Raw genomic sequence first — 12,907 nt, 5'->3', positions numbered from 1 at the left:
ACAGAACGCTGCAAACAATTACAATGACATATTTTAATGAATTGTCATTTGTTCACTTCTTTGCTCCTTAAGTAATTGTGCCATGATGTTTTCCAGTACAGCACATTTACTTAAATTGAACAAGAGGTTGCATTTGAAGGAGAAAAGGACAGTGGCAGAGGGGAGGAGCAAGATTTCAGCAAGGGAACCTGTGGAGGACTACGGCTCTGGAATATAATCAAAACTGCTACACTTTTCTTGGACATGAATTGGAGTGGGAGGTGTTTGTTACTGCCAGTGCAGTTTTCTTCATACCCAGTTTTTCCACACAAGGTAGAATCGTTAAGCGTTGACAGTGCATCTGTTAAGATTGGCTCTAGACACCAAATGTTCTTGAAAATAAAAGAAGCATGTGCTTGCCCTTCATCTTCCTAGCCATTTAGTTCCCAGTTCCATGGAGAAAAGCCACACGGAGCAGCCCACATGCACATAGATGGCCTAAGATTGGCCACGTAAAGGACTCCTCTGTGTGAAAGGTGCATCAGGCTGAGGAACAAGAAGTTCCCTGAGGAGGATACCAGTCTTTCTTCTATTGACAATATAAGGCTTCAAGTAAAAGTCCCATAGAAGATCTCCAAGAAGAGCTCTTCCCAATATTTAACTTTCCTCTCCCTGTTTGTGTTTTCTTTTTACAACTGCATTTCTCTCCTACCACCCATGGCAGCTACCTTGTGCTTAGAGCACACAGACAGCCTGCTTCCTCAGAAAGATCCTGCACCCAGCAGAGAGCACTGGGATCACCACAGATTACAAGCACTAGGAGAGGACTTCCCACTACAGACAGGAATACAATCTTCCTCCAAGGTCACAAACTCTGTTAGTCAAAGGAAGGAAAAAGAAACAGAAAGGCCAAGGCAGCCTTCCCACTTGACTCCCTTTAATTAGTAACCATCTGGTTTTGAGAAGAGCTGTCAGCCAATGTAGAGCATTTGGCAAGCTTCCTCAGCGGCTGCTGTCCTAACGTCAATTCTTCTTGGAAATGCTTTAAGCCCCAAGATGCCAAGAGGAAATGAAAAACAAAAGAGAGGGCACAAGAGTGAAAAGGAAGAACAAGGATGCAGTATAGCCCAGCAGACAGAGTGAGACATTCCCCAGTTTTACTTCTAGATCAGGGAGCAAACTACAAACACTGCTGGCCATCCGATAGCTGGGAAACATTCCACCCAGCCAGCCACCTGGAAGGAACTGCAATACTTCAAGCACCATTCTCAAACAAGCAATTACAAAACCCTCAACATTTTCCAGGAGTCTCACTGCTCAACTCAGTGTTCTGTCCAAACTCCAACTTCAACAGCGACCTTCTATCTTCCAGATTTCCTTGCCTCACTTTGATTTCTTTGTCCCAGCTACTGTGCAATGACACTATGTATTTACATGTGCTGCTCCAGCAGGGTGTTCATCCACTAGCAGAGGTATGGGCAATTTTACTAATCAAATTCATCATGCTTAGCACTTTGTCAAATTTTGCCCTGATTCTGCCTGATGCCATGCTCTGCTTGAATAGAGGGGTGCTGCTGCTCTTGACCAACAAACCCATGGGTGCAAAGGGAGCGCTCCACCTAACTTTGGATGGCATCAGTGTTGTGCACAAGTCCTCAGGCATAATCTGACAGCACGAGGCCTTTTGGTCTTTGCAGGGAAATATCCACACTGGTAGCAAAGCTAGGCAGCAGGAGCTGGGCTGCAGCATTCTTGCGAGTGCTGCCTCCCTCATTAAGATGCTTTTAGATTACTCCTTCCTGACTCTAGGACATGTATGAGTTAGAGGCTTGCATACTTGCTCCTCCTGACCCTTGTGAGTCCCCAGCACATTGCAAATTACATTTTGAACATTTAAGTTCTGTGTGCAGACAACCTTCTTCTCACTTCTGCAGAAAAGCAGAATTATTCTCTTCGCTCTTAAATAGCATCATACACACACAGACCACTACCTTTTTTCCTCACAGGTGCATCCAAATTCTGCAGTATCCTCTTGTAAGCAGGTGCATCACACTCACCTACACTCACAGCCCCTCTACTCATTCCCACCCCACCTCCTGTACAGTGCCTGGGCTTCCCACAAGGCATGTGTAGCAGTCAGCCCCTTTCCACAGACTGTGGTAATAGGGTTCTGGGACAGTTGAAGGAGCAGAGGATCCCCCTGTTAAATACATCAGTGCCAAGCCACAAAGAGGGAACTTATTTCCATATGCATTTCTGCAGTCCTCTCCCATGTGGCAAGACCCAAACATGGGAGGTCCTCCCACCATACCTGCCCTGTTCAGAGAAGCAGAGCTGTAATTTCATAGGTTTCTGACCAGTAAGAGAAAAGCAAGCATAAAATTCCATATTAAAGCATGCAAAACCACCAGGGATCTGCACCTCATTAGCCATCTCACATGTTTCCAGAAGGGCAGGTGAGTAGGTTTCAGCTGCCCTGATCTGCACGGAGCAGTGGGATATCCTCACTTGCTGTCCCAGGAGCTGCACTAGATTTGTTCTTGGCTAGAATGCCCACTACTGATGGGGCAGCAGGAGTTCAAGAACGCTCTCACATCCAGTTCTTGTCTGAGGGAGTGCCTAGGCAGGCCAGAGAGAAACACACATGGGTGATCAGACCTGGACTACCTGTTCTTGACACTGCCAGTTTACACCAAGAAACCAAATGTGTTGTGGATACTATTCTTCTTTTTCCCAGCCTTGGGAACTTTCCTTGACACTTTGTGCTCTATTCAAAGCCATGGGAGCCTCTGCACAAACTTCCCTCTTGCATGCCTCTCCTCCAAAGCCCGTCTTCCTTGTTGATTAGCATTATGCAGAGTGCCCAACTGCCAATGTGACTTCAGGAAGAAATCTATCTATTTCTCCCCTTCAGCTCTTAATTAACATGTGGACTCTAATTACATTTCCCATTGCCATGACAAAATATGTCTCTATCCTCCACTTGCCCCCCCTGAGATCATTATAAGAGCTCTTAATAATAATCACCATCATCTGTCTACTCTGAGAGCAAGGCACGGGGGCACCTGCTCCATCTTCCCAAGTTACCCTATCCCACCTAGCCCTGGGTCACTTAGTCCTTGCAGAGCCACATGCTCTGGTCCTGTGCCAGTAGGGAGGGGTAGAAGCAGTGCTAACATGTTGGCACAACACATTGCCAGGGCTAGATAGTGCCTGAAGGCTTTGGCTGCAGTGAAAGACACTACAATTCAAAGATAGACACAGAAAACAAGTCAGTTTAGTGGGGTATGAGGGATTTCCTTGTTTTCAAAAGTAAGAATGGACCACCCTCCTGCTGAAGCTATATCCTCCCTGTCCATACAAAGCACAGCAAACGCTGCTAAGGAGTTTTGCAGTAACTCTCAGCTGGCTCATAGATCTAGGCAGTAAAAAAACAGAAAAACTTTCTAATAGACCTCCCAGTTCTCATTGATTCAGCCACTAGAAAAGCAATCACCTTAGTAAATCACAAAGCATCCATTTTCTGGCAGAAAGTGAAAACTGAGGAGGAATCCCTATCCATCTTGATGGGAGCAGGCAAGAAGTGGATACAATGCACCCAAGAATGGACCTGGTGCAGTCAGGTTTTCACTAAACTTAGGCATTTGTCTGAAGGTAACTCAAACCACTACCACTCTTCTCACAAATATGGGAACCTCACTCAGATGCAAACTGTCACAGTGGGGAGACTGAGTCCTACACTACATCAGCTTGTGTTTGCAAACTCAGAATCAGAACCAGCTCTCAGACTGGCTATTTTATCCGAATGTGCAAAATTCACCAGGCTGCTGGTGGCTTTGTCCACTTACAGAGATCTGGAAAATGAGATTTTCTGTAGTTGTTACTTCACCCCTCAAGCTTTCAGTGCTTCTTGATGACAATCTCTATCCCTCCCAGAAGCAATCCGTAAGGTAATATGGAAGTGAATACCAACCTATGCAATGTTTGCAGGCAGACAGAAGACAGAGAGCTGCCCACCTCTTCCATTGCTGAGTTCTGAACAATTAGCAATACCTGACAGAGCAGACATGACATCCAGCTCTGGGGACAGACAGTAAGGACAGCTCTGAGGTGACCGCAACACAAAAAGAATATATGAACAACTGTAAGTATGGCCCAGATACAGTCCACAAGGTAAAGACTGCACAATCCAAATGTATAGCTAAGTGCATCATGCATAACTTGAGCAGAAAGAAGAGCTCCCTGCAGAGCTCCGTGCAAGGGCTTGGAAGCTCCAAGCATGCCATGAGTACAGATAGTGTGTCTCTTGCAGAAAGCCGTATTCCTCCTCATAAGTGTGGCAGAAGGGAGACAATGTCCCTTTAAATGTGACTAAAGTGCTGTCAATGGATCTGCCATGGCAGAGGAGTTAATCCCCGCCCCCCCCCCCAAGCCCCTCTCAGCCACTGTGATGGGATAATTAGATGCGAGGGCTCACCACAGATGATGCTCCAGTTGCTTAGCAACTAATGGTTTCCATAGAAACAGCAAAGCACAGCCTTCAGAGCAGCAAGTGAGCAGTGCAGCAGGGCAGGGAAAGATGCCTTAAACTCCTGCACTGATCCTTTCCTCTAGAATCATTCAGAGGCCTAGAGGTATTAGGGGAATGAGAAGGGGGTGCCTTAAAGATACAATATCCCTGTTTCAAGCAGCAGTGTTAAGAGAATGGTTTTTATCAGACTAAACCTTCACTGATATGATCCTCCTAATCTCAGTGACTCTCAGCTAGCATGATGAATAGGGTTGAATCACAGAGAATGGTCTTACACAGAGGTTTAAGCCCTGAGATGTGGGTCATCCTGTTGTAAGAAGCTGAGTACGATTCCAGCATCAATTCTTGCACCTGGGGTCTGAGAGGGAAACACACGAAAACACACACACAAATATATTTGCATTTTTCACAGTGCCACAAAATCATCCAGCCTGGCACTGAACCAGCAAGCAAAGGGAGTTTACTCTTGATTTTGCAGCTTCACAATACATATGAAAGTGACTATAAAGCCTGGAGAGCTTCACCAGAATAACAGAGGTCAGATTAATTAACCTTTACTCAAGACTGTCATCTGGTACTTCCTTCAACATGACCAATTCCTATTGCTTTATTATCTTCCTGCTCCTTTCACTGAGTCAGCATACCATGGTTTCTGAACATCGCTGCCAAGTCCTGCAGCACCTGCACTAAATACCATGCATGTGCTGTGCAGCTGCAGTGCTGCAAGGCGAGATCCTATCATCTTGTAAGCTGAGCAGAGACAAGCTCTGTTTGTATTTTGCTAAGAGAGCTCTGAGACACTGAGATGGGGGCGAAGACTCAGTACTACACAGTCTGCACCAGGCCAGAGATGGGCTGCATCACTGCCTACTTGCAAATGACAGCCCTATGTGTTAAAGATTTGCAAACCTCTCCAGTCCTGATGGCACAGAAGGAAGTAAAGAAACTCATTGCAAAAACAAGCCCTGCTTTCTTCTCCTCTCCATCCAGCCTCACACTTGTGACACAATCCCTTTCAGAGAGGGCAAGTGGCCTGTGCCTTGTGCACTGGCTGAGGCACCCAAATTCACTGCTTTTCTGCTCCTTGCTTGGCAGAAGCCTGGCAGTATGCACTCCACTCTGCCATGTGCCATCTCTTCTTGGCAAAGAAATGAAGAACAGGGTGGACCCCTCTGTCCCCAGGGCAGTAGCTGTGGCAGAAGGTGGCATGTACTGCTGGCATTGAGCAGCCAGGCTGGACTCTGGAACCCCTGCATGCATTAGTCAAAGCCACTGAATCCCAGGCGCTGTGTCTCCTTCCCCCTGTCACTGCAGTGTTACCTCACCCTACCCACAAACCTGGGGATGCCGGTTGCAACACCCAGGAGGGTGGAGCATCCCATTGGCCAATTCAGGCACAAGCCAGGTCTCCTTCCTGGAGTCCTGTCCTGACCCCCTCAGCACTTCAGGAAGGTACCAGAGAAGAGACACTAAAAAACTTGTGGGCCATTTCAGACTCTGTCCCCTATGGCTTTCAAAGTAGGAAATCAAAGGGAAATGATGTGCTTTGTTCCACAGGGGAGCGGCAGGAAAGGTGAGCAGAAACGAGCCTGGCGGAACCGGTCGCTTCAGTCGTCTGCTAGCTCACCTTTGAAGTGATTTTTAAAATCACGGAGGAGGGGCAGATATGAGTTCAGCTCTTTTACTGCAACTTCACAGAATTTGAAGACATGGAGGGTAAGAGGCCACCTTTCCCCCACCAGAAAAATAGTGTATCCATTCAGAGAGAAGAGAATACAGCTAATAAAATAGGCTGCAATGCTCATCAAGTAGATCTGCAGTGTTCTCACATCCTGAGGGGCCTATGAACAGCTACAATGACAGCAGCATCTACCAGCGGAACCATCAAAGACATGCTAGTCATTCGCAGGAGTAACTGGTGAATCCCGACACAGCCCCGGGTCCTGCGCCAGTGGAGCAAGCATCTCTCACCAGTCGGAGCCTTCTCTCTGTCTCATGTTCCCCATCATTGAGCCTGCCCATACTTTCCCTGCTGCCTGTCTTTAACAGAAAGGATTGTTTCTAACTCCAGCCCACGCAAATCCTGGGAGCTCTGTTTCTATTACACAGCATCAGCTATTTACTGCAGCACAAGGAATTGAAGCAATGCCAACAGAACAGGAGTGGCCTGGTGTGATGATAAGCCAGGCATCTACTGTACAACCTGTCCTAGGAAGAGGGGAAAAAGGAAGGAGGGAAAAAGGAAGAGGGGATAAAGGACCACTTACTTAATTGGAAATTAATCTCAGTTCTGCTACAGGGGGAAAAATTATATAAACCCCACAGTTGCTTGGCATGACCAGCGTCCTCGAGGGTACCCAGAAATCTACTGAGCTTGCTTCCAAACAAATGCCATGGCTGGGCAAAGTCCAAACAAGAGATGATACCCTTGATGCTCTCATGTTGCCACAGACAAGCAGATGTCACTTTTTATAAATTCAAAGCTTTCAGGGGCTGAGGAATGCCAGAGTCATCAAGCCAGACTCCTATAGCAGCTCTGAATCAGCAGCCAAGTTATAGAGCTAGCCTATCTTCATAGAAGCTCGCACCTAACATTTTTCAAAAACAGGAGCAAATACAGCGTCTCTGGCTTGCTGAGAAGACCCCAAAGAGCACATTCACATGAAGCCATGGCTGAAGGCATATACCTACACCTGACACAAAAGTCAGACCTTGAGAAGCAATTGAGCACACTCACAGTGAAGACTCAAATCTGAAATGTTTTTTCTCATGATTTGCAAACAAGTTTTAATCTGAAGTGCCAGGAGACAGGAATCAGCAAAGAACAAGAGCTCACACGGCCTCTGGTGGCCAAGCCATAGGTTCCAGTTATCCTCCTCCAGCACTGCCAGGCTGCTCTTCTCAGGGCAGCTCCTGGGAAGCAGCACAGAGAACTGTGTCTTCTCGTGGATAAGTGCATCATCCAAATATTCTTCTGTCTTTTATTCACACTGGTGCCTCACACATTGCCCCACGTCTTTCAAAAGCCATGCCTGCCTGAAAAACAAGCAAGTCAAGAGACTTCATCTGCAAGCAAGGTCTACCTATTGCAGGACTTCTTCTACCCCCCAAAATACTCACATTGTTCTGAGATAATTAACATAACTGCATTTAGTCTAGCACTCTTGAGTTTATTTCTGAAGTACCAAAGTGGGTAGGTGAAGTGTCTGTGTGAAAGATTATAGATAATCATAGGCTCAGTGGGTTACCATGCCTCAGCTGATACACACACTACTGTGTGAGGGTTTGACTCCGGGAAGGAAGGGAAAAGCAACTTTGTGGTGTGACAGATCAACTGATACGTGGTAAATTATTAAACTATAATAGCCAGCTTGTTTGCAATACATCCGAAGTTAAATACCAAACTCCAGTCCCAGGAAGGAAAAAGAGCTTTGATTGGAGCATGCATGGAGATTTTGAGGAAAGCAGCCAACTAAATGGGTCCTGCTTGTACCTGAGGATCGTAACAGGGACATTTAATTTCTGCTCATGACTGATTTTTGTCACAAAAGGTGGAAAAACCATGTGACTGTAGTCTTTTACTTCTAGCAGAAGCAAAATCATACTGATACTTGTGGATTGCCTAACAAGAGCTAAGCAAATCTTGATACAGTAGAAACTACCACACTATTGAAGAGGCAAAATTGAGCATCCTAGATCCTCTGAGAAGAAGGTTTTCTTTTCAAGAAAAGCTTGGTCTGGTGTAACTTATTTTTCAACATCTCATCTCAAAAACCACAAAGGGTGAGAATGACAACTGCAAAAAGTACAGGAACATTTGGCCCCATGCCGGGCAGAGCAAACCTGCTGTGGGAAAGGCACCTTTATCTTTTCTTTTATCATATAGAAAAAAATCCCAAGTAAATCGAAGCCTAACCTCTGATGCAAGGGTCACAGAATTCACCCTTATGCTGAGATTCTCTCAACACCATGGCACTAAAATTATGGCACGATCATTACCTACAATTGCCAAAAGCAGCCTCTTTCTGTCTCCTTGTTCAGACAAGCAACAACTCCCTGATGCACTCCTCCACTACAAACATAACCTCCATCCTCCTACAAAAATGCCTCAACATATGCAGAGTCTGAAATCTAGTTCCTGCTGGTTACTAAGCCAAAGATTGGATTTTGGTTTCCATCCCCATTGCCTATCTCTCCTCTGCATGAGCAGAAAAGTAATGGCAAGTGGGTGAATAGGATGAGTATGTATTGCAAACATCTACTCACAACACAAACCAAGCCAGTACAGTCACCAGGACACTGGGTCTAGGAGATGACACCATGCCATATAGAGATACCCGCAACCAGCAGGGACAGATCACCAGACCAGCCAAGAAACCCTTCTAATGAAACCAACCTAGTGAGACGAACAAGATAGGCTACACTAACCACAGAGCCCTCATCTCAGCGTCTCACTGCTCAGCAATATGATACCTGCAGCTTAACATGGATAATGATTGAGGCAGCAGCACCACTGCCCAAGCAGTTGTTATGGCCCAAGTAAAAGTTGCAACTTTCTCTCCCTTTCTCCCTGTTTTGCATCGTGCAAGGCAGATCTGTGTAGTTAATATGATCTCAGTCACACTAGTCACAGAATCAATTAAGTTGGGAAAGATCTCTGAGATTGAGTCCAACCTAGGACCAAAGACTACCATGTCAACTAGATCACGGCACGAAGTGCCATGCCCAGTCTTTCCTCAAGAAAGGACTCCACCATCTCCCTGGGCAGCCCATGCCAGTATCTAATCACCCTTCTTCTGAATAAATTCTTCCTAATGTCCAGCCTAAACCATAACCCCTGAGCCTCCTTTTCTCCAGGCTAAATAATCCCAGCTCCCTCAGCCGCTCCTCGCAGGAAACACGCTCCAGACCCTGCACCAGCTTCGCTGCCCTTCTCCGGATACGAGCCGCTCGCCAGAGGCACAGACAGCAGCCAGTCGCACACCCGGCCGTGCGGGCAGGGCTGCGTCCGAGCGCGCGCTCGCGGGAGGCGGCGCTGGGGGCGCGGATGCTCCGCTCGGAGGGGCTGGGTCTCGGCCCGCGCCTGCGCCCCGCGGCCCGGGCGCTATGGCCGTTCCCTACTGCGGGCTGTGCCGCCGCAGCGCCTTTACGGGCCGCCGGCACCTCTACAGCGCAGGGCATCGCCGGCGGCTGCAGGAAGCGCTGGCCCAGCTGCAGGAGGCGGCGGCGGCGGCGCGGGCAGCGGCGGCCGTGGCCGATGGGGCCGCGGCCGTGCGGCGCTACGACCCAGCGGAGCACGACGGGCGCGTGTGGTGCCCGTGCTGCGGGCGCGGCGTGCGGCGGGACGGGCGGCGCGGCGGGCTGGCGCTGCTGCAGGCTGGGCTGATGCGGCACTTGGCCGGGTGCGTAGGCAGGAACGGGCCGGGCTGATGCTGCCGTAGGCCGGGCTCTTGTGGCACTTGGCCGGGTGCGGGCGGTGCTGACGGTGTCACGGTATCCCGCAGGCCCGAGCACCGCCGGGAGACGGCGCGGTTCTGGCGGGAGAACCGGGCGGAGGCGGCGCTGCGGGAGCGGTGCCTGGTGCCGGCCGAGGAGTACGAGCGCTTCGCGCAGGCTCTAGAGCGGGCGCTGGCCGAACATCAGCGGCGGGAGGAGGAGCGCATCCTCCAGGTACCCTCGGTCACCTCCCCGCATCGACATCAGCCCGGCCTCCGCTGAGCCCGCCTGGTCGCTCTCTCCCCGCAGATGGCGGCTGACATCCGGGAGGCCGAGCGCCGGCAGCGAGAGACGGTGCAAGCCGCGCTCCAGGTCGGTGAGCTGTATCCTGCCCTGGCTACACCCTGGCGGGGAGCGGGCACTGCACTGCGCGCCGGCTGCGCTCGGGAGGGGCTAGGGGCGGCTGGGTGGGGGGCTGCGCCCAGTGCCACAAAAATTGTTCATTTTTCCTGAATCACACTCAGCTTCAACCAGAGCCAGAACTTTGTGCAGGACCTTCTGTCTGCAGACCCTCCACAGGATCTGAATGGTGAGCACCACTTTCCTTAGCAGTGGCTGATGCATCCCTGCTAAAAGCATCCAGCACATGGAGAGTTTGATGCTGTCATTACCAGGATCTTGCAAATATTTTCAAACTTTTGTATGCACTACAGAAAGCACTGGCCTCTTATTTCAGGGACAGCTCTTGTGCTGCAGAACAGCCTGGCCCGAGTGGAATGCAGACAGGACCTGATTTATCCTGGATGGAGTCAGGCATGGTTCTGACCTTCATTGGCCACCAGGTAGGGGTAACTGGCTAGCAAATGTGACTTCAACTGCAAGTCACCTACAGCACATGTCACAAAGCAGAACAAGGGGTGGTCTCCATCACAGAAAGAAACAGCTTTGTGGATTTGGGCAAGCAAAGTTCTCCCAATTTTGCCCTAAACTCTCCCAAATTTGCCCTAAAGTAGGACACCCAGTTTCAGTTATCCAGGTTTAACTTTCACTAAGAAAACATTCTTTAACATTTTAATGGGGAAAAAAAAGCCAAACCAAACTCTCTTTTAAAGAAGAGAAGAGCTTTCCTATGCCTTTTTCCAATAGAATTGGATTCTGGAAGGGAATGAAGACAATGCTCTTCTGTTCAGAGATACTCTTAAACATAAGATTCTCATAAGCATTTTATGTTCCTGTTAACAGGAGACAGAAGGGAAAGGAAATGTCCACACAGGTAAGTGCACCTGCATCATGACTCACTGGCTTGCTACCTCATGGCTTGCAAATGTCACAGAGATAAAGCAGTTTTGAAGCAGTTGCAGCATAACTAGGAGGTGGTCACTCTTTTGGCAGTATTTGACATACTAGAGAAGAAAACATGTCAGCATAGTAAAAACTGTTGATGCTGGTGCTGTGGGGAGTGTATGATTTGGGGTGTGACCTGCCACGGCCTTAGCTGACGCAGCCAGCTCATTTTTCTCAGAACATTCACTTTGTCACTTGGTGCTTGGTAGCAAGCAGCAAACGGGGGAAAGAGGGGACACTTTTCTCCTGTCACGGTTTAGAATAATTTCAGTGGCTAGTTAAGTATTCCTTGTGACTTCTAGGAGCAAAACCTCCGTGGCTAACAGAGGAAGAAGATGGAAGCAAACAACAAATTGGACCTTCCTATGAGGAATTTCTCAAACACAGTAAGCACACCTTTTAGTTAACCTTACAGTCATTTTACCATGCTAAAGAACCCAAAAGCAACTTGAAAAACTTTTGCTGAACAAAGTGTTTGGGCTTTTGAGAAACCCTATCTAAGGGAAAGTGTCCTCGTCCATGGTACGTGCAGGGGATTGCAGCAATGTGATCTTTAAATTCCCTTCCAACCCAAACCACTATACAATTATATTTTATTTTTCAGAGGAGAAGCAGAAGCTGAAAAAGCTCCCAGTGGAGCGTGTTGGTGCCAACTTTGACCATACCTCTCAGACAAGTGAGAGCTGGCTCCCTTCCTTTGGGCGTGTATGGAATCATGGCAGAAGGTGGCAGTCCCGGTGAGCTTCAGGGCAGCATAGATGGATGCCGGGGGTGGGGGGAGAGTCTGTGGCTTCTGTCCATGGCTATTCATGGAGCAGGCTCTGAGGTAGCAGCAAGCATGAGACATCCTGTTGTACCAGTTATACTACACAGTGCTTAATCCAGGCAGCGTATCATTCTTGTCCTGGAGCAGCGCACACATGGCTTGCAAGGAAGCATGCTCATGACTGTAAAGGCTGCACACATAAAGGCATCTGTCTCATTTTGCTTGGCTCACCTTTCAGCCTCACATACTGTCCCACTGGTGCCTTTTAATGTGCCAGACCTCTGTCAGCTAGCTGGAGCTACCACTCATTGAGGTAACAAAACTATTGAGGGAGCTTCCATGCTAGAACAGTAGGCACAGCACTTACTTTTTCAAGGGGAGTGTTCATTATCTCTGTCTAAAGGCTACTGCAGTCTGACCTCTATGCTCTCTTTCAGGCATCAATTTAGAACTGAATCAGGGGAAAAGAAGAAAAAAAGGTGATCAGATGAAGAAGACGAGACACCCAGCTCTGCTGTGGAAAGGCTGACTGTAGGTAGCTGCAGTTTTGTTGCAGACTGTCCTCTAGAGTCACACAGTGTCCATCTGAGCATCACATCTAAAGCCACACCAAGTCAGGCCCTGCCAGCAAGGACAGACTCCTGTGGATGTCGTATCTTCCCTATCAGAAAGCCTACTTTGTATAGCAAGTGATGCCAGTAGCCTATGCTGACATGAAACATCCTGCTAAAGAAAGAATTTTTGGAGAAATAAACTTTATTTTTTTAAATGCCTCTGTGTTTGTAGATCAACTGAAACTCATTTCAAATGCAGGGTCCACCCTGCAGGCAACTAATGCCAGGTGTTTGATA

General features: G+C 48.3%; 1 protein-coding gene and 2 long non-coding RNA genes across 3 annotated transcripts; 2 read left to right on the top strand and 1 right to left on the bottom strand.

The window, feature by feature from the left end:
* Positions 1–18: 18 nt before the first annotated feature.
* LOC147649504 (uncharacterized) lies at positions 19–4,426 on the bottom strand. Its single transcript, XR_015278889.1, has 2 exons — positions 3,953–4,426; positions 19–2,598 (listed from the first exon to the last, which is right to left on the bottom strand). It is a non-coding gene; the product is annotated as an uncharacterized LOC147649504 (long non-coding RNA).
* A 98-nt stretch (positions 4,427–4,524) lies between these two features.
* Positions 4,525–6,321, top strand: LOC111939389 (uncharacterized). Its single transcript, XR_015278904.1, has 3 exons — positions 4,525–4,613; positions 6,068–6,083; positions 6,209–6,321. It is a non-coding gene; the product is annotated as an uncharacterized LOC111939389 (long non-coding RNA).
* Positions 6,322–7,274: 953 nt separating this feature from the next.
* CENATAC (centrosomal AT-AC splicing factor) lies at positions 7,275–12,829 on the top strand. The gene is made up of 9 exons (XM_086861338.1): positions 7,275–9,912; positions 10,015–10,180; positions 10,256–10,318; positions 10,471–10,535; positions 10,683–10,788; positions 11,189–11,219; positions 11,593–11,676; positions 11,895–12,027; positions 12,494–12,829. The coding sequence occupies exons 1-9, from the start codon at positions 9,617–9,619 to the stop codon at positions 12,537–12,539; spliced, it is 990 nt and encodes a 329-aa protein (XP_086717464.1). The 5' UTR covers positions 7,275–9,616; the 3' UTR covers positions 12,540–12,829.
* Positions 12,830–12,907: the final 78 nt, after the last annotated feature.

This window comes from Cyanistes caeruleus, chromosome 23 (assembly GCF_971803275.1).
Source record: "Cyanistes caeruleus chromosome 23, bCyaCae1.hap1.1, whole genome shotgun sequence".
NCBI classification, from domain to species: domain Eukaryota; kingdom Metazoa; phylum Chordata; class Aves; order Passeriformes; family Paridae; genus Cyanistes; species Cyanistes caeruleus.
This window is presented reverse-complemented; position numbering and strand designations above follow the sequence as displayed.

What these genes read in the sequence shown, in the direction of transcription:
- CENATAC (XM_086861338.1), top strand. Translation starts at nt 9,617, where the DNA reads ATGGCCGTTCCCTACTGCGGGCTGTGCCGCCGCAGCGCCTTTACGGGC. An exon ending in CTGATGCGGCACTTGGCCGG is followed by an intron (nt 9,913 to 10,014) that starts GTGCGTAGGCAG and finishes GGTATCCCGCAG; the next exon opens with GCCCGAGCACCGCCGGGAGA. An exon ending in CGGTGCAAGCCGCGCTCCAG is followed by an intron (nt 10,319 to 10,470) that starts GTCGGTGAGCTG and finishes AATCACACTCAG; the next exon opens with CTTCAACCAGAGCCAGAACT.